The sequence below is a fragment of the Anas acuta genome, chromosome 4, assembly GCF_963932015.1.
Source record: "Anas acuta chromosome 4, bAnaAcu1.1, whole genome shotgun sequence".
Taxonomy (NCBI): Eukaryota; Metazoa; Chordata; class Aves; order Anseriformes; family Anatidae; genus Anas; species Anas acuta.
Window position 1 is genome coordinate 26772110 of NC_088982.1, and position 26446 is coordinate 26798555.

The 26446-nt window shown below is 37.5% G+C and overlaps 1 protein-coding gene across 4 annotated transcripts in view; it reads right to left on the minus strand.

Moving 5' to 3' along the window:
• Window positions 1-26446, minus strand: part of CORIN (corin, serine peptidase) — a 129441-nt gene that overhangs the window by 93907 nt on the left and 9088 nt on the right. For all 4 annotated transcript variants that reach the window (XM_068680274.1, XM_068680273.1, XM_068680275.1 and 1 more), the window contains exons 2-3: window positions 19526-19670; window positions 13609-14061 (exon numbers count right to left, since the gene is read on the minus strand). In XM_068680274.1, the coding sequence (XP_068536375.1) occupies window positions 13609-14061; window positions 19526-19670 (598 nt within the window). The remainder of the gene's footprint in view (window positions 1-13608; window positions 14062-19525; window positions 19671-26446) is intronic.

The window sequence follows — 26446 nt, forward strand, 5'->3', positions numbered from 1 at the left end:
CAGAAAACTAATCACATACATGACTGGATCTGACTGATGGTGCAACATACTAACATGAAACATGTTCCCAACCAAGCAGGTAAAAGAAGGTAAAGACCAGAAAAGAAGAGAAATGCCAAAGAGGTGTCAGAAAGCCTTCACCTATTTGCTTACTTTCTCCAGAAAAGTAACAAGATGTGTTAATTATGGGGAATACAAGGTACGTGAACCATTTTTGGCATTACCTAGGCAGGGAAGAAAAAGAGCAGTGAATGGAAATAACAACATGTGAACAAGTTGTTGATCAGAGCAGCATGGTTCCTAATTATATGGGCCATTTTTGACATTCATCTAAATTAAAAGTTTTCTGCTTATCACTGGCTATTGCCAAATGGACCAAACTGGTAACAAAAGGTCTTCTTTCTACAACAATTGCAATACAAGTGCATGGTTTGACATTCAGTGCTGCTTAAACTAATTTAAATAACACATTTTCTCTTTCTCTCTCCCCTTTTTGGATTGTTTGAGAACTGGACCAGAGAAACGAGCTGCCTGAAAATAACCACCTGCATTCTTTCCCAAAAAGAAGTTCATGGCAGCCTCAAAGAAACACCATTGGAACTGCAGCTTATGCCTGATTGATTGCTTTCCTTTTAGAGCACTCAGCCTTCCTTGTAGCAGTCAGGTTGTAGTTCCTCACTCAATTTTTTTGAGGCCATGCAGTGAACCAGCTCTGGGTTTTAGCACAATTGGAATACAAAATTGTTCCTCTCCCCAGACTTCCTCCACTTTTTTTTTTTCCTGACATGCAATGGAGAAAAATAACTAGCTCATTCAGATTAGATCATTGAGTTAAATAGCTTTTTGGCAGCAAAAGCATTTTGCCTAGGACCAGAGAAGGGGTTAGTTACCAGTGGGTAACAGAGCTTGCTCACAGCCTCTGAAGCAGTGCATTTGCAGAATATGCCGTCATTGCCCAGCACCACAAAGAACATTAAAAAGGGCTAGGAAAAAATAAATTGCACCACCAGAACCAATTCCTGACTGATAAGAATGAAAGAACATTTCAACTTTAAAAACGCATGCATAAATTTTGTGCAACTCAGAATTCTGTATGCATCTATTTTCTAACTTGCAGTACAAAGGAAAACTGAAATCTTTCCTCCTGGCATCAGCAATTATAAATGCAGTGCAATTACAAATAATACCTTCAGTTAAAGCTACTTTAAACTGGTCCAGATCTTGGCTATGGCGTTTCTTTAACTAGGATTTCCACAGCACATGTGCAAAACAAACCTGTCTCAGGTACGTAAACCATAACAAGGTACATGAGAGCACTTGAAGATGAAAGTAAGCAGCCTGAATTTTGTATCCCAGGTCAAGCTTGCTGATACTCCACTTAGAAAATAATCTTTTTAATCAGAGCAACTTTCACAGAATGTCTTTAAGAAGCTTATGGAAATTGAGACAGTGTTCAATGCAGCAAAAATCATCAGCTGCTTTGCTAAAGAACTTAGCTTAGTATACTTAAGTACCAAGTTCCACAGCTGAAGTCCACAAATTCATTGCCTCAGGGAATGAATTCACCTCTGCTGAAACCAGGAAAAAATGGCAACACTCACCTGGCTCTTTCATAGCAAAAGCTCTACTAACATAGAATGAAATCTCACCTTTAAGTGTCCTGAAGATCTCTAAGAATCCCATTAAAAAGAGCAAAACCAAAACAAGCTCATCCATTCTAACTTAGAAACCTCTCTAACTTGCCTATGACAGCAATTTGTGGATGTCTTGATATGGGAATGATCCTTATCAAATTAATGTTTCAAACTGCCATGTTCTTCAGATCTTAAAAGGGTCTTGTGATTCTGCTTGATTTCACAATCTCATATTCTATATATGAAGCTACGCAATGCCTTTTTTTCCTCGTCTGTCCTGTTGCTATTATATATCATGGGCTTTTGCTGCAGATGAAAGGAGCACAGCATCCCACCTTGAATCTGGTCTTTTCAGCAGAAATCTTTCCAAAATTCATTACTGTCTGCAAAAATGTTAATACCTCTTTTAATTCACTGTGACATCTTGGTACATTTTTCATTTCAATTAAAACAGAAGACAGATAGATTTTCTTAGCCTCCTTCCAGCTATGAATTTCTCTTGTACACTCCACTTGGGACTGAACATCTGATATTGCATTTCAGATGTTTTTCCCATAACTCAGGAAAAGTGCCTCAACAAGTGACTTTCTTCTGGCCCATTTCAACAGATGCCAGGAACTATAATCTGTCCTTTGGAATCAGCCCAGCAGGGAAATCTACACATTGTTTTCTCCTTAGTTCAAATATCAACAGTTTAAATCAACAATTTCACAACAGAAGCACAGTCACTTCATTTTTTTCCCAATTTTTTCACATTAACATTGGTTTGAAAACATGATTTCCACAACTCACAGCAGTCTCCATTTCCTGACAGGAGGGAGAGCTTGGCTGCTGAGGGTGTACAACAAGTTTCTGTTGCAGTCTGAACACATTCTCAGACCCTTCCTCACATTTTTTCCACACTCACAGAAAAGTTACGTATTTATTCTCCTCCAGCACATGTTGTACATAATGGAAAATGCCAACTGATTCTAACAGAACAGCACACGTCCATATAACACTGTTGAAGAAAACAGAAAGGATACACTTGTTCTGGAGGGAGAAATACCAACATTTCTACTACTAGAAAGAGCACTGTTGGCAAGGATCACTATGCCTGTTTTCCTCAGCTTTCTCACCATTAGGCATAGGTGGCAAGGTGTTGGCAATGGGGGGCTTCCAAGGGCTTCTGTGAGGAGCTGCAAGGGCTCCCCACAACAGACACAGCCAGATCCAGCCAGCTCCAACAGCCCCACCACAGAGCATGGCTGGGCCTAGCAGCCCAGGTGGTGGCACCTCTGGGTAAATGTGTTTAAGAAAGGGCAAAAATCTGCACATGAGAGCATTTTTTTTTTTTTTTTAATGTGAGGAATAATCCTTCAAACACCAAGGTCAGAGAAGAATGAGTGAGAGGAGGTTCTCCAGGCACCAGACCAGAGATTCCCTGCAGCCCATGGCAGAGACAACTGTGGAGCAGGAATTCTCTTGCAGTGCACAGTGGAGCAGATGCCCACACTGCAGCCTACTTTTTGACTCTGTGCCAAAGCAGACAGATGAGCAATGAAGGAACTGCAGCTAATGGAGAAGCTGCACTGGAGCAGGCTTCCCTTAAGGGACTGCAGCCCATAGAGAACATGCACGGGAGCTGTTCTGGATGGCTGGACCCCCATGAGAGAGACCCCATGCTGGGGCTGGGAAGAGGTGTGAGGAGGAAGGAGCAGCAAGAAGAAGCTGGTCAGGACTGACAGATCCATTCACCACCCCTCTGTGAGGAGAAAGAGGGGTTACACGAAAGGGAGTGAAGTTGAGCCTGGGAAGAAACGTGTGTTGGGAAGAGGGAAACAAGCTTTTGAACAGCAGATCTGAAATGGAAGTCAAACTCCAAGGCTAGCTGAAAACAATCGCTCTGCACATAACTTAGCTCAGCTAATGACTTTTACAATTTGAGAGGAATGAGTGACCGGACTCTTCAACAAGCCACCTCATTTTTGGAACTCTGCTTTTTTCACCTGAGTGCTTTCAGACACTGCCCTTCTTGTGCTGAGGCACATACTTGCTTCTTTAATCCCTTAGGCAGGAACAGCAGAGAGCAGGTAAATTCATCAGCCAAAAGTGATGCTGAATACCTACCCCCATGAGGTGTGAGCTGGCCTATATTCCTGATCTGGTATTTTGATTAGCTATTTCCTAATGAACACTTCCAAATTACAGGATTCCTTAGTGAAATTGGAGATGTATTTCAAATAACCTACCATTAAATAAGCAAAAGGTACAAAAAATAAATTAATTTTAGGATTAGATCAATCATTACAGACTATTTTCCATGGCACATGAGGTTGGACTGCATTTTGCTGTTGTTTGGAGAAAGGCATTTATTAAAGGGGGGGGGGGGGGGGAGGGCACAAAAAATGGTAGCTTCCACAGGACCAAGGCAGGCATCCAGATGATTCTTTTTTAACAAAAGCATTTTCAATAAATGAAAACAAATGCTAGCCTGATTGACAACATTTAATTCTGTGCCAATGCTGTTATGTTCAAAAAAAATCTGTGCTTTGTAAAAGACTTACAATGGTTGAGATATTCAACAGGCTCTGAATAGGACAGCATAGTAATAAGGTGTACTTGAGCTGTCCCAGTTGTCTCTGGTTAATTACCTTTCAAGAATAGACAGATTGCTCTTCTGATCTCTTTGGTAGGAGATTAGGATCCTTTTTTTCTGATTGTATCTCACAGTGATAACTGACATTCATCTCACTTTCAGACAAAACTAATGCAGCAAACCCTATGTAAGCCTGTGAAATCTGTCTAGAAACTAGGGACAGAACACAGTACCTCACTTGCTAAGCAAAACACTGCAAGTGTGTGAAACCTATGCTTTGTGAACTGCAATTTCCTGCTTGGCAGTTTGCAGGTGGAACTTAAGATCCTGGTGTACTAAGGATCTGGCTTAGGAAGGACTAAACTTAACAGGCTAACAAAGGGCTGATCAGTCTAACAGATTACTGTTGGTTTTCCCACAGCTGGAAAACAAATTTCCATACAAAAGTTGTATGGAAAATTCCCACAGCTACGCTTTGCAAAAGTATGTGTGCAATTGTTTCATTATGGCATAGGTAGCCATTGTCTGTAAAAGTCAATTTGCTTCAGACAGAAATCCTGCAACCTAGATCTTCTGAATTTGATTGCACATTTGGCAAAGTGTGTGTTGCAGAACATGATGTATGACTTCCTGGGCCCTTTCTTTATTCTGAGGGGCTGATACTCACTCTCTTGTCTGTATCAATTGAATTTTCTTTTCAACATCACATTTTAAAAATATTCAGTAATGGACCAGTTCTGTTTCTACTATTGGAGTTCAAATGCTTCTGTTAACAGTTTAGTTGTCTACTTCAATGGATCTTTCCTTGGAGTTCTGGTTATACTATTTATATGAACAAAGAAGTAGGTTGACAAACCCTCAGAACCTGAGAAATTAGTAATCAAAACACCCTGTTTTTTGTCTGTTTGTTTTTATTTGTAAAAGGACTAGATTAACACACAGGTGTCTAAGAGCCTAACATAACTATCTTGAAGTTTCCTGTAACTGCATACAGGTTCAGTTGTATTTAAACCTTATGAACATCATGCTTCCAAGTTGCTTGTGCAAACTGAGATTTTGAAATACTTGTATTACAACTGCTCTTCCTAGGATTGAAAGACTCTTTCTTTTATATAATTCCAGTAATAACTACAGATAGTTTCCCTCAATGTTGTGTCTTATAGCTCTTTGTTTACTTCTCTATGATGGTTACATAGAGAGCAATGACAAGCTTCCCTATAAAAATTAGGACAAATTATCTCAAATGTAGTCAGACAAAATGCTATGCTAAACTTCTTTCAGCCATTCAAAATGTGTACCACTCCCTGTGTGCAAATGCATTTTTTAAACCTTTCAATCATAGAAATACCAGCTGGAAGAACACTCTGGAGGTCTCTAGCCAACCTGCTTCTCTAAGTGAGATTGTCAACAGCACACTGGCAGCCATAGCTTTGCCTGGCTATGTCTTGGAAACACCCAAGGACAGAGATCCCACAGCTTCTGTGGGCAAATGGGTTCCACTGGAACCCATCCAATACCCATCTGGTGAAAAAGTTTTTCCCAGTTTCTAGTATGAACTTCTACTATTTAATTTCATTTTTATGATTATTTGATTTTTATGATTATTATGATTTTTAAACTGTCAGTTGCAATGAAGGGGAGACAAACATATTTTGTGTACAGAATAGTAGCCAAATAATTTATTGGGCAATTTATCACTTTTTCAAATTCCCATCCTCATTACCTTTTCAAATCATGTTACTCATTATGTTATTCTTGGATTTCACATGATTATGAAGCATGACAGTGACTGTTAATCTCTTTCTGTTGTATCAGTGCTTTGACCTTCCTTTTGGACAGCAGCTTGGATCTTACCATTTTATATTGATGATGGCTCTATCTCCACATCTGGCTGCACCCTATGTACTGCAATCCATAATAGACCATGGAGAAGCATAAAGGAGATCAACTTTAATAAAAAAAATAAAAGCACACATGGCTACCAGCTGTTAAGGTGTACCTGTTGAAATTAAGTGATCAGCAATCACAATATAGAACCAACCATGCATCAACAACATCTTTTTTGCCAAAGTAACCACGTATTTGACTTTTAAAAGGGTTTTAGAGAAGCTTATAGGCCTATAAAGGAAGCCAGTGGCTGCAATTCTCAGGCAATTATCTTAAGATACACCTTGTGTTTATTGTTCCCATCCTTGGAATTTTCATGCCGGGTTGGCATGAGACTCCTTGCTTAGCCTCTTGTTCAGCTGGACAACCAACTGCTTAAACTACAAGCAACAAAGTATAAAAAACTGCAATGGATGCATAAAAGTGAAAGGCATAAAGCTGAAACTACTTCTGTTCTTTACATGTAAATGTTTTAAAGGCACACACATCAACTCTAAAAGCAAATGCATGTCATTTAAAGACTGGAACAAAGCTGACTTTGTCATTATTTCCAACAAGGGAATTTCTCACTCTAAAATAAAGCACGTGGATGAAAGGTTAAAGAGTAAAGATACATAAGTAAGTCAAAATGGAATAGTAGGGTGGATGTGATAGTAATTCATAGTACTCATTACAGTGTTAATTCAAACAGATATTTGAGATCTCTTTGATACCTTATACTTTCATCAGAGTGTATCTGGACAGACGATCATCTACAAACAAAATACTTGCAATAAGGAGCCATTAATTTATTGAGGGGAATTAAAATCACAAGCTTAGCTGGAGGTAAATTTATGAAAGTATTAGAAACCTCATTAAAATTCTCACAAAAGTATTTAAAGTTTCTGGCAAGCTTCCAGTTACCTGTGAGTGGCAATGCACCAGGTGTTAAAAGCTTGTTAACTTTTTCGTCCTTATGCACATAAGTTTCAATGAAAAATATATAGATATTCTACATCAAGAGTAATCTCATCTAAAAACCTTTTTGATTACACTGCCAGCTAACAAAATCAATAAGTACCATATTAGTTTGCTCATGAATGAAAAAAAAAAAAAAAAAAAAGGAAAAATGAAAAAAAAAAAAAGGGAGAATAAAAAAAAAAAGGGAAAAGGAAAAAAAAAAAAAAAAACACAGCTGAGTTGTCTGGCCTGGGACTTAAAAGACCACAGTTTTTGTTCTTCTATGCCAATTTGAAAGACCAAACCCATTTTCACTTCAGGAGAAAAACATGTTTTAACAACATTTTTAATTTTTTTTTGTTGGGAACAAGATAAATATCTCTAAATATCTACCATGGGTCTACTGCTACACTTCATCTACCAAGGGTCTATTTCTGTTATTACATTTAATATAATTTGGTCTGCTCCAACCTATTTGAATAATTAAACATAAATTGAGATAGAAGACAAAGTGATTTATTAGATCACTGTTTGAGATACTAGGGATTGTGAAGGTGCAAACCGGTGGTCTGACTTGGGAAGCAGTTGCTGGATACTTTATCTTCAGTAGAAAAAAAGAAAAGAAAGAAAGAAAAACATATTTGGAATGAGCAGCACAAGGCAGGGAGAGGCAGGGAATTACTTGTTTCTGTGCCATATGTGACATATCCCTTCCAGCTATCCCCAGAGTGGTTCTCATATTGCTCTTTTCTACCAAACAGAAAGCTGGGCCAGCCTTGTTCTCTATAGATTTTAGTAGTGGCAGAACACCAAATACGGTGAAATAGTTCAGGGAGAGAGAAAAATATTTATTTAGATATAGTTAAAAGACAATAGAGAGGATTAGGAAGACCTCTAGGCAGAGCAGAGGGTTGAAAATAAGTTGCTCAAAGATGTTCATGAAACATGAAAGGACCCAAGGGTCCTCTATATATTAAGAGTATTTGTTATTTAGAAGAGTAGAAGATGCAAAGAAAACATGAATTATATGCTTTTTTAAATGTTGTCCTCTGATACACCTGATACAGTGCCATGCTTTTGCAAAGGCACTTTCCCACTTTGGTTCTACAAGCAACCATTTAGGGCTTGTGTTTTTTATCATCCTCCTGTAGATTTGGGCAAGTGCAGAGAGAAATTGAATAGAAACCAAATCCACATTCATCTGGGACACATGCCTTTTCCTAGCACTCTGTCAAGTATATTCAGAATAAGCCAGGGCTGGAAAAACACATCCTTTATTTCTACTCACCTTGCTTTTACTCAGCTCTTTCCCTAATGAAAGGTCTAAAAGGCTGGTGCTTGCCCTTGACCCCTCAATGCAGCCAGGAGTTGCACAGCCTTGGTCACATTGGTCATATTACTTTGCATCCTAGGAGGTGGACATTGTCACAGTTTTCCACTAAAAGGGTGTGTGGGTGAGAAACAGCTGAACTGAAATGGTTTGACTGCAAGGAGAGAGTAGGAGAGATTTGGCGAAGGAAAAAAAAAGGTTGTTAAATATACATCTCCATAAATATCAGTGGGTGGAAGAAACAAAGTAGATACTAATACCTCTTGTCCCAATGCATATTCCGTTAGTTCTACGGGATGTTTTTCTAGGAAGAATGCCCTCTCTCCTTCTTCCTGTCTCCCCAAATCAGCAGTATTACAAAACAGGGAGTCTGCTTCATTTGAAATGAAAACATCCCTCTCAAGACGATACACTCGAGACGTCTCCTGGTCAGTCTCCCAATGTACTACATAATTACAGCCTACTTTTGTTTCAAAGAGAAGAAAAGTACTGATAAAATTGTACCGATATTTATCTTGGAAAAACATCCTTTCTTAAAGATAATGACTATCTAGTATATGGTTCTTTTCCTGTTGTGCATTGATTGACAGATGAACAAAATATTATTGCATATACTTAAAATTCCATGAATACACACTGCTGTACCTAGTGGTTCACCTAAAAATCCCTTCCTGATGTTTTTGCTATCAGGAAACTCTCCAATGAACCATCTTAGTGACTTAAGACCGTGGGCCATGCCTTCAAAACAACACTTTTAAATCTGAACTTACACAAACACAAATCAACAGCAAAAATGTATTCCTTCACTTTCCTTCCAACAGAGAGGTAACACAAGGGGCCAGCAAGAAAAATTGTAAGAATTTAGGGCAAAAAAGGAAGAACTGCCGAGGAGTATAACAACTTCTGGCAACCTGAAGTCTTGAGACTTCTTCAGTCAGGGGCTGAAACTGGGCTGCTGTTTTTAAAAGCCTGAAACAGACCAACCCATCATAAAGTTTTCCAAGCAGTTTCATATTTTCTGCTTTTTTCATCATCCTGTGGCAATCAGTTCCAAGATGGAGCTATGTTTTCTGTGAAGATGTCACTGTCTCATTTGTTTAAGTCTGATAACCAAAAAACACTAGGCACCTACTTACATAATGAAAAACAGTAACTGCTACCTGTTCATCTCCAAGGCCACTCAAAATTGTATGGTCATCTACCATAACCACTTAGCCCCAGCCACCTGTTTTCCAGAAAGAAAACAGTATCTACTTCAAATTTAGTGTCTCCTGACATCTAAGCTGCTCCAAACCCTACTGGTCTGGTTGCCTTCTATTTGCCATTTCCAGTTCTACTATTACCTTTCTGAGCTTATATGCTCATGTAATGAGATTTTCTCTTTTGTTCTCTGCAGTTTTATGACAACACCTAACACTCAGAGTGACCTGTTTGACCATCACCAAGACAGAATACTGTCTACAACAATTGTTTGTTGTTGTTGTTTGTTTTGTCTTCTTTTTGTGTGTGTTTTTTGTTTGTTTGTTTTTTGTTTGTTTGTTTTTTGTTTTTGACTGCAAAGGTAGCTGAAAATTCACCACTGGTGCATTTATGTATAGGGTTAGGGTTGTTCCCCACCCTCTAGCATTCTTTTGCACCTATTGACATAAAGATTTCTAAACATTTTATCACTTTCTCTATGATACCTTTACATGATTTCCAGCTATTCATTTCACACGTAATTCTGCAGTAGCAGAAATGTTGTTACCTGACTATTCACTACTTTTCCAGTTTGTTTGTTTGCTTGTTTTGTTTTTAAATGTAGAGTGTAAACTCTACATTCACAGAAAACCCTGTGAGACTCCACTGGCAAGCTTCATTGTGGAACCTAACCATTAATTCATATATTTCCCCATCTTTTAATAAGCAATTTGTTTGTCAGACGGTTCTCTTGAAAGAATTCTGAGTGAAGTTAAAGAACAAGTGTGCTGCATTAACCAGCAATGTCACTGACTCCTTCAGAGAACTTTCTAATAGAATTATGAGCCATTGCTTCCTCTTGTAAAAGGAAAAGAAACTTCTTTTCCTCTTCCTTATTGTATCATGCATTCCCACTTACCTACTAATTTATTCTTTACTAGTATTCCTGACAAAGCAACTCCTTTTGCTTCAAGGACTTTTAACACAACTGATGTCATATGTGGGAAATTTCATTCTTCTTCTGTTAATAACTCAGGAATGTCATTTTTGTTTTACTTTAAATATGTCTTGAGTGAATACCATCTGGTCACAATGTTTATCATTTCTCTTATGAATGTTTTCTAAACACCTTTAATTGAAGCTGCAGCTCAACTTTTAAACATATCCAGTGCTAATACTAACAGCAAAACAAAAATATTATCACCACTTTATTGCCATTTCATATGTGCTCAGAGAATTTTGTCTGTCTGGTTTTGCACTGGTGGTCTCTCTGTTGTATGATGTATCATCTGTCTTCCAACACCCTGTATAAAATGAGCATAAAATGAGCATAAATTCCAAGTTATGCTCTCTTACTAAATCATCAAAAATAAGTGCACTCACCTGCCCACATTTGAACATGATGAAACCTGTACTGATGGATGATCTGCTAGTGTGTGTTGATGATGGTAGAACATCAGCCCCACACTTCATTCGGAGATTAAATTCCTTATGAGTTGTGCCTAAGACATTCAGACCTCTATTTTACATTGGTCCAAAAGTGATTACATCAATTAATGGAAGAACATTCATCAGGACTCACTACAGGTCACTGGAATCTGCTACCATATAATGTTGAGGTGTCTCTGTATGTTAGCCTTATTTTGTTTGTCTTTTGGCATGTTCTAATGGTCACAACTGAGACACAAAGCAAGAGAGATTTATTTTGACCTAACACCATTCCCACATAGCCAGTAAGTTTTACTTATCTCAAAAAATCCTTTGTACTCCAAAAGACTATTCCAGCCTCACTGTGCAAAAAAAAAAAAAATATTTTATATCTCTGGTCCCAGTTTTTCCCCATCTCCCTCTACAACAGAATACACAAAAACTTCTCTGGACATCAAACTGAGTTTTCTGTGACCTCAGAATTCTCTCCAGGAAGCAAAGCTTAGTGGGAAAGGAGAGATTAAAGAGACCAAGGAGAAGTGTAAAGAGAGAATTTGCAAAGGACAGTACAAGAGTGAGACAGTGAGAAGCCCTGTGTACTCATCACAATCTCCTGATTTCTAGTCCTCAGTGCCTTGGACAGATATGGGAATGCATAGTTATTCTGAGTACAAATTCTTCTGAATCCCCCAAATATATGTACATTTTTTATATATACACGTAGATGTTACATATATATATATATATACACACACACACACAGGCTGAATGTATATGTATGCATACTGAATTTATATTTATATATCTACACATGCACACACAGTTTTAAGGCAATTTCCACATAAATACAAATAAATAAAGCACATCCACACTGTAACTACCTAGTTACTAAGACTGCAGTGCAAAGTCACTATCTTCCAGAATAAAAACAATTTGACCCCACAGCACATGTCAAAAAAGTTCTAGTGAAGAAAAACAGGCCCCATAGTTCTGCTCAACATTAACCAACAGGCTAATAACTTCAAGGTGTCTTTTACAATCATAATCATTGAAAACACTAAGAGTTGGAAATATCTGTAGTGTAGCACGCTGTGCTTCTGAGCTGTTCCTCAGCACGGCGATAACTTGCCAAGTTACTACATAAGGTAAATAAATGAATCACTGAGGGGATACAAGTGTGCATTTACATACATTTTTTCTGAGTTTGGGGCGTGAGGAGAAAAACAAGATATCAGCCAGTTTAAGAAAATCACGTAGCAAACTGAACGTACAGAAAGCCTGGACTATTCAAATGGCTACAGAATCACTACAGTGCAGGAGACAGAAAGAACAAAATAACAAACCATTCCTTCACACTATGTTACTATTTTTGAGGGCTGATTTGTGAATAAGAAATTAAGTTATCACTGAAATGCCCTCAAAAGGAATCTCTTCCACGTCCCAGCTTATAAATAAATAAATAAATAAGCTTTTCCTCTTTCACTTCACTCCAGAAAGAACAAGAAAGAGCATAACACAGCTCTTTCCTAACTTTTACCTGCTTGTTTGATGTCAGGGTAGGGTAGAGGGGGATGGGAATAAAGCAAGAGACAAACTCTTGAAGGCAGAATACGTCAGAAGAAAATAGCAGAGCAAAAAAAAAAAAAAAAAAGTGATGTAACATCAATCTGATCACTCACACCTGAATAATACATTCATTATATAGACAACTAATATCAGGTTTTAGTAAGCATGGAATCCAAGAGAGGAATGACACAGACATTCTCCACAAAACAATGTAAATTCAATGGCTGAAGTGATCACCACTGTCAGACACCATCTCTTCATTTCACAGAAATTTCAAATATGCAATTAATAGAGTGTGCCACTTTCAGGTCACTGTCCATCTCTTTGCATGTATTTCAGTTCTCCCTATGACCTCGAATAAGTTTTGCTTCATGTTCTCATGAGATCAACAGCAAAGGAATGATATGCAGTTAGAGAGAAACAAATTCATTTTAATATGTCACCCTAGTGTTCCATGTGTTAGCAAAACAATACAAAGAAACCTTTCAATACCACTGACATGATGAATCAATAAAATTACCATGGCACTAATGAAATGCATCTCCTTGTATAGTCAGACCAATGAAAACCGATCATAGTTAATTGCTATTGTTCTTTTTGACATTTTGATTACAGTCCTCAGAAATTGAATTTTATTGCTGCACAGAGAAACAACTTCAAATTAAAGAATTCATCCATTAACATAGAAAATGTTGTAGCTGTAATTATATCCCCAGTTCAGGAAGGTACTTACCACTTATATAACTTTAACAGAACATAGAAAAATCAATCTCCAAACTGAATACAGTCTGCAATAATTAATTTTCAGACTTGGTAAGCATGCATGATTCGAAGAACGTACTGTAAGCATTCATACCTGAAAGAATTTAGTGCATCTTCCTCAATGGGGTTGATCAAATGTTCTGATAAGATACTGATTGCTTGCAACATGGAATGTGCAAGACAAAATAAATTATCAAATAAACAACTAATTCCTCAGAACTCATGGGAACTCATGAGGAAGCAGCCAGCAGTGTATTCTGTACTTTTGAGTCATAATTATGAAACTAAATAAAATATAAACTTACTTTTTTTCTGATCCACTTTTTGTGGCACAGATGGATGGGTAGGCCTTAATACAGGCAGAGTGGTCATCCTCTCTGTGATGTTGAAGGATGCGTTTATGGACCACGAAGTCTCTCCCTCTGCAGTGGCAAACAGCTGGGTGCTATATTCAGAGCCCTCTGTCAAAGCAGCATCATTTGTAGGATCAGGATTGAGGACTGAGGCTTGAGATGTAGGAACAAATGAGTTTTCTTGGAAAGTCTCTGTAAATACATTTGAGTTTTTGTTCATTTGGCCAATGTGGGATAGAGGTGTGGTGGTCCAGGCAGGAGTCCATGTGCTGAGATCTACCGTAGGATTAGTCATGGAACTGTTTTCAACCATGTTTGGCAAAAGAACGTCAGATGTTTCAATGTCACCATTGACTGTGAGGACCTCACTCCCATTTGAATAAAAGCATGTTTTTTCTAACACCCCTGGAAGAAAGGGGAAAAAAATATAGAAAATAAAATTATATTAGCTCAGTTGGTACCGTTGACTCTTGAGTACAAACACCCACTACCACCTCTACCGAACTTCATTTTCAGTTTGATTACTGCATTTACCAAAATGCCCAGTATAGTGACCATGCTTAGCCAGCATCTCAGCTCTGTCAACTCCAGGCACCACATGCAACCTGTACCCACCCAGATATCCTGAGCCTATTCCAACCACTCTTACAGAATCCCTCTCCTCACCCCTTCATCAACTTTGCAGCTAGATTGAACCAGCTCACTTAGTGTGAAGTTCAAGGACTGGTCAGGAAGGAATTTTTATTAATCACAGCTACAAATAACTAACAATGCCAGGAGACCCTAATTCCAGCTACTGTCTGAAAAGATTTGAGGTTGGGAAGTTTAATATGAAAAAGAAAAGGGAACCAGGAAAGTTGAAAAGGAAGAATTTTCCTTTTTCATTGAGTAACATCTAACTGTGGCATCCAGAACTAGAAAGTTAAACTTGTAAGGGGTTCAATGAAACAGTTACCCTTTGAGATTTACCATATACTTGTTTATCCATACTGTGTTGTTTTGGCTCAGTTGCCACTGACTGTGAGTAGAACTTGGTGTCTGACTTTCACTAGCAGAACCCAAGGGAACTTTACATCTATGCACATGACAGCATTTGTTTTTCTACCAGCAAATGTGCATAATTCATTGGGATTTGGAGGAGAACACTGTGGGTATTTTACAGAAGCATCAGAAAATCTCCCACCCACAAATTATTTCAGCAACAATATCTCTTTCTTAAGTCCTCTGGTCAGGCCAAATGGGAAGACTGAACATGCTTTGACTTCATAATGGGGATCAGCAGTAATATGATTTGCTAAAACCTTAGGAATTGTAACTAAGCATGCACAGAAATTGTGCTCACTCATATGTAGCTTTACTTGGATCCTGTGTTTCCAAATAGAGCTTTGAATCTCTGTGAGTGGGAAACCTACTTTGCTTCATGTTTCAAACTTCAGTCATTTTTGCTGCAGCTTTCAAAAAGTTATAATTAACTTCTTTTCCTCCTTTGGAAAACTGTATATTTTTTCCTTAACTCAAGAATAACCTTAACTCAAGAACTCAAGGGCTTGTTTTTTTTTTTAATCTCATTCTCTGTCCTCCTCCCTCAGCCCTTGTCTTCTCCTCCACTCAATATAAAAATAGAAAAAGCCTGGAAAATGTCAGTCCCAAAGAGCTATGAATAATGATTGAAGTTAAAGTAAAAATGATTAGCTATTTATAAATCATTCAGCAGAATTGTAGGAAATACATTACAAGTCAGGTAAAAGCTTGAAAGAAGCTTAAACATTAGTTTTTTTTCTATTGTTTAACACAGTGGACCAATAAATACTGTTAAGGAAAATATGCATGTTACCCACTGGATTCTATCCTATCCCCACTCAGCCTTATTTCATTCTCTTTCTGGAACTAGAATAATAGCTGTTGCTATCCATAAGGTCATTTATCTCTTCCACTGAAATCCCCAGATGCCAGTTTGCTTCTTCAACCCATCTTTCCAACAATAACATTTTTGTTCTATTTTCAGTTTCCAAGTGATAACAACTCCCCTTCTTTTTCTTGCTTTTTCTTGACAGGGGGACCACATAATGAACCTCTTCCAGACAACAGACCTTCCCAATTGTATCTCAGCTGACAATGAGTATTATTAAATTTCTTTTAAGAGATTTTGCCTACAAATAACCTTTACAGACAGCACGGGAAGGCAGGGGAAACAAGAAGTTGATATTACCGGTAGGGAGGCTTATAGAATCTGAGTACATGTAAACTTTGTGTTTCTGTTTTTTCAGATCTGTAAGTTTTACCTTACTTTGCAGATTTCCAAACACTTTAAGTCTGAAGAAGTTTGAAGAATTCAGCTTTTCCACTCTCTAGATGTGTGCTCCAGCCACTGTTTTACTATGTGTTGGCAGGCACCATCAGTATTAGGAAGCTTTAAAAGACTGAGTGCAGCAGTGTTCTTTTAAATAATGCTCTTAGGTAATATTAGGATATGGTTCCAGGCTCTGTCCCAACCAGCTAGTTGCAGTTGCTTGGGCTCTGCCGCGTATGCTCTTGAGAGAGGTAGGCATAACCTAAGCTTGCCTTTCACTGCTGGCCAGCTCTAGATGACAACTCTGTTTCCAGATAGCATATGATGTTTTTGGATCACGCTCCTGAGGCACTTTGTTCTTCCCCTTTCTTCCTGTCCTCTCATCCTCTTAGTCCACAGAGTAGAGAATTCAAACAATTAATTCCAGGGTATAGTCTCCACTCTCTGTCTGAGTCAGGATTGTGTTTTCATTGATTATAGTCCTTCCCCTCCTTAAATACTATTGTACATCTTCATTCTTAAATTTAATTTACTGGAGATTTTTTTTCACCATCAAAAGTCCTGCAGGAACTATTTAAATTTCAATACAGAGCTGAGGACAGTAAATCATAGCCCAGATAGCTAATTAGTTGAGAAATAGCTGTAACCATTTTGGAATTGTGTTTCCAGCTACAGCTGGACATGTCCAGATGACAGAAATATATGGCATGACGGCTCTCATTGTGTTTGGTACAAAACCAAGGAACAGGCTTAAGATCCATTTGGTTCAAAGTGATGCCTTGCCAAGAGTCTTACTGATCACTTTCCAGTTGCTCTTCACTATCGGGGAATGAATGTTTTATTTGACGATCTGAAATGGACAGTTACAAGATCTAAGGAATAGTCACACTCTTCAGGCTATTAAAGTGAGATTTTGGCAGTTTATACTGTGGGTGTTTTCTAGTAGTTCACAGCAGGAAATCCCAGGAAGACCACATTTGTTTAAAAAGCTAACCAAACAGAGCAAAGCAGCCTACCAAAGCATGTGTAATGGATTAGGCAGTTACACAGAGAATAGAATGATGTATCACTGCTGTAACTAGCCAGCACATAGCCACTGAGACTTCTTCTGCAGGGTCTGCCCTATGAATCTGTGCACTCTGAAGGTATTGGCACATCACTGATAATCAGAAAATCATAGAATCACAGAATGGCTTGGATTGGAAGGGAGCTTAAAGGCCATCTAGTTCCAACCCCCCTGCCATGGGCAAGGACACCTCCCACCAGACCAGGTTGCCCAAAGCCCCATCCAGCCTGGCCTTGAGCACTGCCAGGGATGGGGCATCCACAGCTTCTCTGGGCAACCTGTTCCAGTGCCTCACCACCCTCTGAGTGAAGAATTTCTTCCTTATATCTAAACAAAATCTACCCTCTCTTTCAGTTTAAAATTGTTACCTCTTGTCCTACCAGTACCTTGTAAAAGTCTCTCTCCATCTCTCTAAGCACTCTTTCAGTATTCAAAGGCTGCAATAAGGTCTCCCTGGAGACTCTTTTTCTGGAAGCTCTCTATTTATGTTTTAATACTTGGAGCTCTCTATTTATGACTTAATCAGCAGTGAAACATACTAGAATGACAACCACAGAACTTAGCTCCTCCATTTGGTGATAAGATGATAATTTCCTATCAAGAGGGTAATTTGTGAGTCAGTCAGGACCATCAACTCATTTCTTACACTGTAAATCATCATACCAATATCAGAGTGTTAACAGCATTCATTTATTACTGATCTGAAGTGAATATGAACTACTATTCTGGATATAATGTATTCTCAATAAATAGAACAGAATACATTATTTTACACACATTTTAAAGACGTTCATAGAATTTGTTCATTTAATTACTGACATCAAATATATTTGTTTCTAGGCTATCAATACACATAAAAGAAGAAGCTGAAAACTGAAAGTGAATAGTAAATTGTAATCATGAAAATTTAAGATATGCTTAAGGGAGCTGTGCCTATTTTAGACATGGGTAATAACACCAAGCCTCATTCTTCACCCCACAGTAATTACATTGACCTAATAGGAGATAGTCCTGATTTTTGCTGTGTAAGTAGGATCAGAACAAGTCCCATTTCCCCAGAGGATTTCATACATTTTAATGAGTATTATGTCGATACATGCCTCGGAGGAGGCGAATTAGTAGATCTGACAAATACACCTGCTTTTTATCTGCTTTCTCACCAAAGAATGAAAATCTAGGGCAGAGGATATGAAGGATACAAATGGAATGATAAACATAAGGAAAGTAAATTGAATGGCATCGTATTTCCTAATTGCCGGACTTACTAGTCTTAGTCCATTTCAGCCTGTTCTCAATTTAAAGATACAACCCAAGACTCAGTTGTCAATCATAGCATTCATTAGCTTTGTTATTTTGACTTGCCTAACCTAAGTTAAATGAAAAGAACAGGTCTACAACATATTATTGCAAATACTTTACAGACTGAATTGAGAAAACAGATTTAAGTTGTCTTGGTTTTGACAGAAGTGAAGGTGCTAATGAAATATGTTTGGTTCCTTCCTGTGCTTGCTAACTGTTTGGTTGTATGGTATGTTAGGTGGGGGTTTTAAAGGGAAATATAGATTTATATATACATATAAATATACAAACACATTGCTGCAATTGTTAAAGATGTGCTCCTGAATTACTTCAGGAAGCACAACAAGAAAATATTTTTTTTACCAAGAACTGAAGTAAAAATGCCACAGCCTCTCAGCACTGAAAGCAAAACAATTGTTTTGTTTTGTTTTGTTTTTTTCAAAAAAAAAAAAATGTTTTAACCCAGTGTTACTGTCTTTCTCGTGCTGTAGTTGAAAAGATTTAATGACGAGACATGTCAGCTTCTCTGTAGTGGCGACAAAAGGAAGGCTTCTTAAAGTTTTGTTGGTAATAAATTATTAGCTCATTAATTCTGTAACAGACACAGAGTTAACAGACTAAGCCATTGCAAATTCTAATATTTCTGCAACAAGTTTCCACAAAGCATACTTGGGGTTTTACATTGATATATATTTTATACTTAGTAGAAAGAAACATATTTTCCTTAGTTGAACAGTAATATTTTGTAGACTGTTCAGAAAGATTTGTGGATACTTATAAATTAACCTTCACCTGAAAATAAAAACATATTTACACATCAGTGTGTGACATAAAGGTACAAATATTCCATTCCACTGACAGTTATCTAAATGTCTAACATAAATATATTTTATAGTTGTAAAATGACTGCTGAAAACCATCTATATGCTATCTATTCAAGGTAGTCAGCTCATCAAAAATTTACCTTCAGAAATTCAGAAAAAAAAAAGTTACATAAATATATTTGTTACATAAAGATATTTTAAATATATAAATCAAAATATCATATTTATTTCTCTGAAACAAACATTATTATTTCACTAGGTAGTATAGATTGTTAGGTAGATGTGCTAAGATACATCTTTCATGTCAACATTAGCACTTGAAAAGGAGACTAAAATTGAGATAGCAATGCATTAATTGAAAACAGGCCAATTTACTCTGTTAGCACTCACCTACAAAGGTAAGCAGAATAACCAGCAAAAGGATAAGGGCACAGATGCATGGAATCAGTATGAGGAGCAAAAGTCGAAGGAACTTGGCAGAAGCCAGTTTTTGAGAGCAACCATCCCCCATATTATCCTCATCTGCTCCTAAGACCTGAAAAACAAAAGAGCACAGTTTTATCATTTCAGTATCAGTTAGTAATTCCTATGTTTTCAAGGACAGTCCCACCCATTTCACAAAACAGCTAGATTATTTAAATGTATGCTACAAATCGTTTTTAGATTCTTACCGAAAAGTTGTATATAATCTTCCTTTTTGGTGGACAACCTAGTGCACTCATACCATTAATTTTAGTTCACCCAACATCCACAAACCTACAATTTCACTGAAATTTATAAACCTTTTACCTGATAAACTAGAAGTTGGATAGGCATTGCATTTGAAAAACAAAACAAAAAAAATGTAAAGTGCACAATACACTTCAGTAGTAAGGCTAAATAAATTTTATTTTCTAATTAAAAATAATCATTTACCAATTATTTAAAAACCAATAAATTATTATAACTTTTGTTTTAAGTAACAATACCAGTGATAAGGAGCATTCCACTTATTATTTACAATAATGCTCATTTTCAAAGTACTTTACAAAGCTATAACTTATCACAGTATTCAGTGGTGTTTACAAGTAATGTTTTCTGTTTTACAAATGGAATATGGATTAATAAAGAAAACTAATTTTCTGATTTCAGTTGAGTTGCACAAACTTCTGCCAGAGGCTAAACAGGTATATATAATAAAATAATCAAAATATATACAGTAGTCTTGGGGAAAAAAAAATCATTTAAAAACATAACTCCATTAAGGCTATAATTTCATATATTAGAAACATATCATATTCTTTAAATAAAAACAAAACAAAAACAACATTCCAAATGTATGTTTAATAGCAAAATTGAAACTGTCATTATGAAGTTAATAATGATAGTTATTAAATCTTTTTTAATCAAAATTAACTAAAAATAATTAAGATTTTCCCTACAGTAAGGCAAAATAGAACAATTAACTCCAGACAAAGTCTTCCAAAAGGATGACTCATGAGTTAAAGCCTACAAATAACAGTTTAGCCTCTTCAATGTGATTGATTTTCCTGATGAAGTTGATCAGGACAGGACACAAGAGTGCAAATGCATCCATTACGCTGAAAGACTCTTTCTGAAAATCATCAAGAGATTGGTGTCTATCACATTCACCAGTAGTCTTGTAAATGGCAGTCTCTGCATGTTAACCCTTTGATTGGTTCTGTTCTAAGTGTTTTTCTCTGAAGAATAGGTTACCAGAGTGACTAGCATGAATTAAAACTGGACTACTTCTTAAGGAACTAGAGACTAGATTTATCCCTGCCTAATCTCACTGCCTATTTTACTCCCTTGACTATGAAAATTTGTACTGTTTAAAGACCAGGCAGCACTGAAAACAGGTATGGTGCCAGCATGGTGTGAGATATGAGCAGTATCTCACTTCATAACCACTGTGCCTGCTATTATGGTGATTCAGTCTCAACACTGTCCTACTACTGGGCTTGTCTAGCAAGCAGGATGTAAACTGATGGTCAGCTTAAAGATGGTAGCATTCTCTGAATATTTGAAAGAGCCAGCTCAGAGTAGCTCTGTCAGCTCATGAAGTACAGCCTGGGAGAGTTGGCAAGGTCTGTAATCAGAGCAACACCATTTTCCACCATAAGCAAAATATAAAACATGCTGAGAGAGCCAACTGGTTGTCACAAGTATTTTTTCTTCACACCTTATTCAGAAGTGACAAATGGTGCAATTCAAGACTTTGTGATATATCAGATAAGTTTCCACCTTCACTTACAGCTAACACTTCAAATACCCAGGCACGCACGCACACACACACACACACACACAAACACACAAAAGTGGGTGAGTTTCAGTAACCTAACTCCAAGTAACAGACAATCCTTACTTGATGACATGACATCTTGAAGCCCACAGTTGCTTACATTTTCATATTAAAGTCCTCAAAGTCTTCCTAAACTTTTGCTTCTGGTCATGTTGGAGCACAGCAGCTTACCAGCCACCTTCACTGAATCCCATAACCTCGGTTTGCCCAGACTATATTAGATCCCTTTGGGAGGTCTGAGTGCAGGTAGCACAGGAATAACACAGATCTGTTATGAACACAGCTCTCCCAAAACACAGCTGCTTTAACTTGAAAGCACAGCCAAAAAAAAAAAAAAAAAGAGAGAGAGAGAAAATGACATTAAATTGCCTTTTCTGACACTACAGTGGTTACAGTGCTCCCTCAGGAAATGGTGCTGTTGAGTTCAATCCCCTGTTCAGCCCAAAAATTAGATCCACAATTCAGTAGACAGTAGATTACCACAAGCATCTGAACATAGACTCCTCATGAATCAGAGCACACTATCCCTTGAAGTCGTGATATTCTGTGAAAAAGAGCATGGTTGTGTTGCACCAGGTAATGTGGAGCAGGACCATCACTACACAAACCAGTAAGCTTCTGAAATATCTTGCTTTTATGTTCCAGTTTCTGTGAGGAAATTTTTGAGTCTGTTGGCATCGTGGATAGCAGATACTTTAATCCAATGTTTATACTAAAGGAGGACCTCAAAACTTTTCTTTCTCATCAACACCTAAAAGTAACAAAAAAATCCCAATCTTTGCATTGGCAACTTACTACCAACGATTTAAAAGGAGTCTGTTGTATACAAATTTGCTTTCAGTGACTGCTCAAGAAAAGAATGTTAGATTGGGAAAGACATCCTTCTCTAAACACCCTGAACTGCTTGTTTTGTATAACAGCAAAGTAAATATTTACAGGCAACTAAACAGCATGTTGTATTTTTCCCTTCTACAGGAAAAGATATCATGAAAAACACTAAACCTATTTAAAATCATCATCGGTGACTCAGCAAGCATAGCCTTAATAAATTTTAATTTTCCATCACTTGAACATCTATATGAGCTTTTTTTTCCATCAATTTCTGTGGTGAATATGAAAAAAAAAAAAAAAAAGTTAATGGCTCCTATGTCATCAATGCGAACTTAATGAAGAGTGCTAGATATAAATATAAATACATTATACCAACTTTTACATATTCCCTGATACTGTTTCTTTTCCTCTTGCCATCAAATATCACAATACAAAAAGAATACATGCACCACTTTTAAGTGCTATAGTATGCCAATGGTGTCTGCAAAAACTTCGGACATGCTTTGTCCTCCCAGTTCTTCTAGCCTAGCACATTGTATCTTCCTGCTAGCCCATTTTTAGATCAGTAAGAAGTCAGAAAAGAAGGGCACGCTTCTAATTTCATTAAAAAATTGAAACTTGCGGTCCCCATCAGAGAAAGACTTCAAAAGAGTATATATCCCTGAGGGACTATGAATCTAAAACCAGTCATAAATAACAGAACTGTCAGAGAAAAATGGGACTGTAGAAGGAAACATGCTTATTCATTTTGTGCTACATGCTTATTCGTTTGGCCCACTTTAGGTCTCCAAGAAAAGAACGTCTCCCTCAATTCCCTCGGTAGTCTATATTCTGAGTCATTCTCTAAGTACACAAAACTAAGGTATTTTCTAGATACACATTTTTGTCTCTTTCCAAAGGAAGGACAAGAAGACTTAGAAGCAGAATCCTTGAGGATAGACAGAAATAAAACAATCACAAATACTAGAGGTTTGGGCTTAGAATAGATTTAGCACAGTATTGGACCAAAACATATCCTCAGTTCCTGAAAAATACTGGCACAAGTTCCCTTCCTACCACTGATGTTAGAAAACTTGATTTGAAAAAGATTTTTTTTCAGTTAAATGCTGTGTACACTGTAGGTAGGAAAGGTCAGTGTCTGGTTTTTGAGGCAACAGGTCATTTGCTTTTAATATGATCAGCTTTTGTATTAAATGGTCAGAATACTGGGTGCTTACAAAGATCAGATAATTTTTTCTGACAGCCAAAACATTCTGTCTCTGGTGAAACACCATTAACTGCTACTAATACCCAAATGCTGTTCTTTAAGTATTGATTTCAATAAAGGAAATACACCATGAAATAACTCTGAGGTAATTTCAGTTCAGATTTTTAAGAAAATCCTAGTCTTATTTAGGACTGCTATATCAGACTGCTCACACTTGATTTCCTGAATCCACAGAGGCAAAAAACAGATGGGGGAAAAAAAATACAGTCCTGTCTGACTAAGGAAAGACTAACAATTCATTGGACCAAAATTCACAGCTTGTCTTCTGCAAGTTATGGAAAAAAATAAATAAATAAATAAATTTTTTTGGGGGGTGTCATTTCAATAATATTCCTGTGATATTAAGGCCCAGAAATCACAAATTACATTAAGATTTATGGATGAAAAGCCCGTGGTAGCATGCAATTTTCCTTTTAGACACAAAAATTATCTAAGCTATTAGTCTATAAAACAACCTTAATCATGGTGTAATCGTGTGACAAAAATATGTCCTGCTGTTCTCATCACAACCCTAACAAATGATCTCCCTGTAAGGAAATATCACTAGGGCTAACAGGCTGTGGTCAGTATTGTCTGATAGAGCATGCTGGGTCTCTACAAAGAAGCATGGAAGACAGCTGCTGGGTCCCAAATATCAAAATATCTTGAGCAATCCATGCACCAAAATACTATGCAGTATTTATACTGGAAATCAGTGGAAAGAAGACAAGAAAGGAGTACAACTATAACATGCAGAATGTCACTAGGGGACAGTAAACAGGAGGCCTCGTAAAAGTCACAGTGCCATTGGGGAATCCAGCCAAGCTGGATAGCACATAGTTTTCATAATCTAACATATTTTCCAGACATGAACTATCTGCAGTTCTTTACATATCTTTGATATTGTTCCTATTCCAGTGCACTGCTGTCACCTTTTGTGATGTTATCAACTCTCATGATGCTCGTCTTAAAGCTCTAGATATGGGACTCACATGACTGTGCCCATGATGACAGCTTTCCTTTCCATGCAAGGGAATGTGGTTCTAATTCCCACTGTTACAGAGCGAAGACTAAACATGTGAAGTGTCAGTGATTAAATACAAGACAGCATATCAAAATAAATATAAACTTACTCATTCTTAGATCCTCTTTTGACCTACTCACAATATTCAAATGCCTGGGAGTGAGTATCAGAAGAGGCAGGTATTCTACATTTTTGTATCAGTTCTGTCCCGTTCACATGAAAATTTGGGAGTCAGCAATGCAATTGTGTTTGACAGCTATTCCAGCCAAAAAAAAAAAAAAAAAGTAATGCCAGGCTCTAATGGTCAATGTAACAAGTAGAAACTGTAAGATAAATCATCTAAAGGAAGTGGAAAAGTCACACGCTAAAAACAGGAATGGGCAAAAAGTCACTGAGAACAAAAGTCACTGGTTTTGCATAATCTTTCATTGAAAATGTTAGAGGAATCAGAGTGCCAAGCTGAAATGGACCAACTAAAGAATGGATATTAAGGAAGCAACAGAAATTGGCTATTAAGCAACTTTGTCTGCAAACACAATACTCAGATTTGAGAGCACACCACTATAATTTAAGAACAAAAGTGTCATAGTTATTCTAAAAGGAAATGGTGTGGTTTAGGGAAGAAAAAAAAATAAGGACACACACAAACAATCTTTGTCATACAGCAAGGCAGCAAACATCAGAAGCATGTTGTTGTTACATGAATTGTTATTTGCACAATGAATTGCATCAGTTTTTTCGGTAGTTCAAGTTCACTGCAATCCTGTAACTTCTCCCAGGAAATGCCATATCCTCAGACAAATTACAAATTGCTGACATAATTCATTCAGAGTTCATTGAGATGATCAGGCCTCCTTTCCCATCCCTGAATCAAAATACTCTGACTTACCCTTCTGCTAACCACTGGAATATAAACATACTGAGTCATCACACCAATCTGAAAGACAGACTATTTAAGTAAAAGAGCTGTCATATAAAGCTGGGAACATCCTTCCGAAAGAAATATTTAGTCGATGCTAGATGCTAAGTCCAAATGGATTCTTTTGGCTGAAGCAAAAACCTGAAGCACCTTTAACCTCCCCAACTTACATTTTCACTTAAAGTAAGGAGAGATGATCGTGTGTCCGAGATGGTTCTTACAGAAGACATAATGTGTGAAGTAAGGTGATTGTTTGCACTTCAGACTACCACAGATACCCACGGGTCACTTCTGTTCTTCAGGAGACCTTTGAAGCTGTTATTAACTCAGCATGAGACAGCACGGTAAAAATCCAAACTGGGCATCACCAGACATCACTGATAAACAAAATTGATGTGGTATTTTTTCTTTCATTTCTGGAGCACAACTTTGGGATTCCTTATTCCTGACATATAATTTCAGCAGCTTTTCAGCCACTGAGACTACTTTGGAATTGAGAAATCTGTGAGATGTGCATGAGAAGCTCAGAAAAGACAAGGTGACATTCCAGTATGTCTCACCCTGCTCTGTGACAGCACAGATCTGGTGCTGCTCCAGCTTCAGTGCAAGAAAGATCCAGGGGTAAGTTTACTGAGACAAATCCAAACATAACAACGGTGTTCCAGTATCTGTGTGCTTGATACCCTGCACTGGTGTCTGCCAAGCTTCTCCTTTGTCGTATGCCTGCAGTGCAGTGAAAACAACATGACTGAAGGCTCCTTAGACAAACCCACCCTTGTCTTGCTTGACCTGTCCATCTCAGGCACTCACAGATCCAAATCTGAGTTTTTATTCAGGAAAACTGATGACCACCATGTTGCCAGTGGTGTCTAAGTTACAGCCTTACATTTCAAAAGAAAGCTAGCTCCTGGTGCACCATCTCTTTCACAACTCATTCTTCCCTTTCTGAAAGCTTTGATGGAGGTGGAAATAAGTTGGTCACTCAGACA